Source organism: Sabethes cyaneus, chromosome 3 (genome assembly GCF_943734655.1).
Source record: "Sabethes cyaneus chromosome 3, idSabCyanKW18_F2, whole genome shotgun sequence".
NCBI lineage: Eukaryota > Metazoa > Arthropoda > Insecta > Diptera > Culicidae > Sabethes > Sabethes cyaneus.
Genome location: NC_071355.1, coordinates 183,974,847 through 183,977,200, shown reverse-complemented (window position 1 = coordinate 183,977,200; position 2,354 = coordinate 183,974,847). Strand labels below are relative to the sequence as shown.

At 39.3% G+C, this 2,354-nt stretch overlaps 1 protein-coding gene across 1 annotated transcript; it reads left to right on the top strand.

Moving 5' to 3' along the window:
- The first annotated feature begins 1,010 nt into the window (after positions 1–1,010).
- LOC128741907 (60S acidic ribosomal protein P1) lies at positions 1,011–1,812 on the top strand. Its single transcript, XM_053838021.1, has 3 exons — positions 1,011–1,182; positions 1,343–1,595; positions 1,663–1,812. The coding sequence occupies exons 1-3, from the start codon at positions 1,108–1,110 to the stop codon at positions 1,674–1,676; spliced, it is 342 nt and encodes a 113-aa protein (XP_053693996.1). The 5' UTR covers positions 1,011–1,107; the 3' UTR covers positions 1,677–1,812.
- Positions 1,813–2,354: the final 542 nt, after the last annotated feature.

The window sequence follows — 2,354 nt, the reverse complement described above, 5'->3', positions numbered from 1 at the left end:
ATGAACTCTAACTCGTTCTGTTTGACAGTTGATTTATCCGCCCTTTTCAAATATTGGTCGATTGGTTGTTGGTTTTCCGTGAAATTTTTTTTCTATAAATGTTCGATTTTGACTCTTAGGCTGTGAACCATTTCGCGAAATTTTTAACTTTTTGGTTAAAATTTGACAGTTCGATGGTAATTTCTCTTTGAGTGGTTAAAATCAGTTCAGAATGTGAACCATTTCATATTTGACGGATTGATAGTTTTTGTGCTCAATGAGTGCATATAAGGTGAGGATGAAAATATTATTTTTTCTGTCCGAGTTAAAATCGGAGGAATTTTTGATGTTCAATTGCTTTTATTTGATAGATAAAATTCATCTCATTTCAACCCGGGTTGTTTGAACAAATTTATAATGCGATAAGTATCCATACCAATGTAAAAAAAAATCTAACGAAAAATCAGTGAAACTTGTCGAAGCTCTCTTCCTCACCTGTGCATATCTCATTGGTTTTCAAAACTTGGTTAAAACTAACCATGCTCCCGAGCAGGGTTATTTTCGGAAAACCATCAAACTGTCAAATTTTAACCAAAAAGTTAAAAATTTCGCGAAATGGTTCACAACCTTAGAAATGATACCAATAAAAAACTTTCTATGATAAAGCCTCTAACTACTGTAAAAATAAAAAAATAAAATACGTATATTTCAACCCGTCACTTCTCGGATGTATTACATGCCTTTTTGTTCCAGCATCCTCTACTTTCACCACTTTGAAACCATTTGTAAACGAAACGAGTGATAGAGTTATTTTTTGCTGCACCAGCATAGAAAAATCAACCCTCAGTCGGTTTGTTTACGCTTGCGACATTCGCCCTTTTGTTAATTCTATCTTCACTTATAAAAAATCTTTAACGCAGGTTTCATATAGCCCCCACTCTACGCGTTGAACGCAACGTTTATTTTGACAACCCAACTGTCAATAAGAAGACGCAACGACTCACTTCCGTTTGTTGCCTGTCGTTTGCGTTCGATTCCTTCTCTTGCAAAGTAGATCCCATACTGTGCAGTGTTCTCTGTCGGAGCTAAGGTCAATTTTTGGCGACTTGCACGGTTTTCCGTTCAGAAATGGCTCTCAACAAAGCTGAATTAGCCTGTGTGTACTCGGCACTTATCCTCGTTGATGACGATGTTGCCGTAACCGTAAGTATTTCTTTTTTCGTTAACTATAAAAATGTGTTGTTTCCGCCCAAGACCCGGATTTGGAAGGTGTCTTCATTTCGTTTCATGAAGACCACTTGGAACTTATTAAAATCGCATGCCTACCGTGTTTGTAACCTATTAACTTAATTACTTTTTTCAGGATGAAAAAATCTCGACCATTCTTAAAGCCGCGAACGTGGACATCGAGCCATACTGGCCAGGACTGTTTGCTAAGGCGCTGGAAGGTATTAACGTCAAGGACCTGATTACCAACATCGGTTCCGGCGTTGGTTCTGGTGGTGGTGGTGCTCCAGCGGCTGGTGCTGCAGCTGCCGCTGCTCCGGCTGCTGCTGAAAAGAAGGAAGAGAAGAAGGAGGAAGAACCCGAGGAGTCCGACGACGACATGGGATTCGGTAATACTGCTGACTGCTTTGGGATGCATGATGTGCTTGATGTTAAACCGTGTTTATTGTTTTACAGGTCTTTTCGGTTAGATTCTTACTCCATCATCGGGTTCCTGCTGCATCGGGAAGAACAGGAATGTTACCCTGTTATTATTCCCGGTTGCAGCTCCATGCGTACAGTTTTAATGTACAAATTTGTGTGAATAAACTTTAAGTTTACACTGGATTTCTTTGATTTTGGTTTGTGGTCCGAAATGTTTTCGTGTTTTCATATTTCTTTGCGTGATAAAAGGTGGTCTTTGCTGATTGATACGAAAGACCTTGTTGGAAGCATCCAGAACTGATGTTATTTGGAAGCATTATAATACAAGCTTAAGCAATATAACTTGCACGTTGCATGTTCAGCATTTCAAAACAGTATCACTCTTATTCTGTAATTCAAACGAATCAATATTTCGTTCGTCTTGTTTCGAACGTGTTGTTTTGCCCACATGATTTGTCTGGTGGAAAGTGGAATGAGTAATACCATCCACTTTCGTTCGAAATACAGAATCGTGGTGTATACTTGACATTGGATTTCCCTGGATCAGAAGGTTTGCATTGTTTCCGTCATTCCCGTGGCTTTCTGCTGCCAATCCGATAACTTCTATACGCCAGTGATATCGATTCTCAACCAAGTCGTTGGAAATTTACTCGCTAGCGCTGGGGATCTGTATGTTGTAGTTTTCCCACAACCTACAAAGCAAGTTGTGCCAAAATCTAAATTCT

What these genes read in the sequence shown, in the direction of transcription:
- LOC128741907 (XM_053838021.1), top strand. Translation starts at nt 1,108, where the DNA reads ATGGCTCTCAACAAAGCTGAATTAGCCTGTGTGTACTCGGCACTTATC. An exon ending in ATGACGATGTTGCCGTAACC is followed by an intron (nt 1,183 to 1,342) that starts GTAAGTATTTCT and finishes TACTTTTTTCAG; the next exon opens with GATGAAAAAATCTCGACCAT.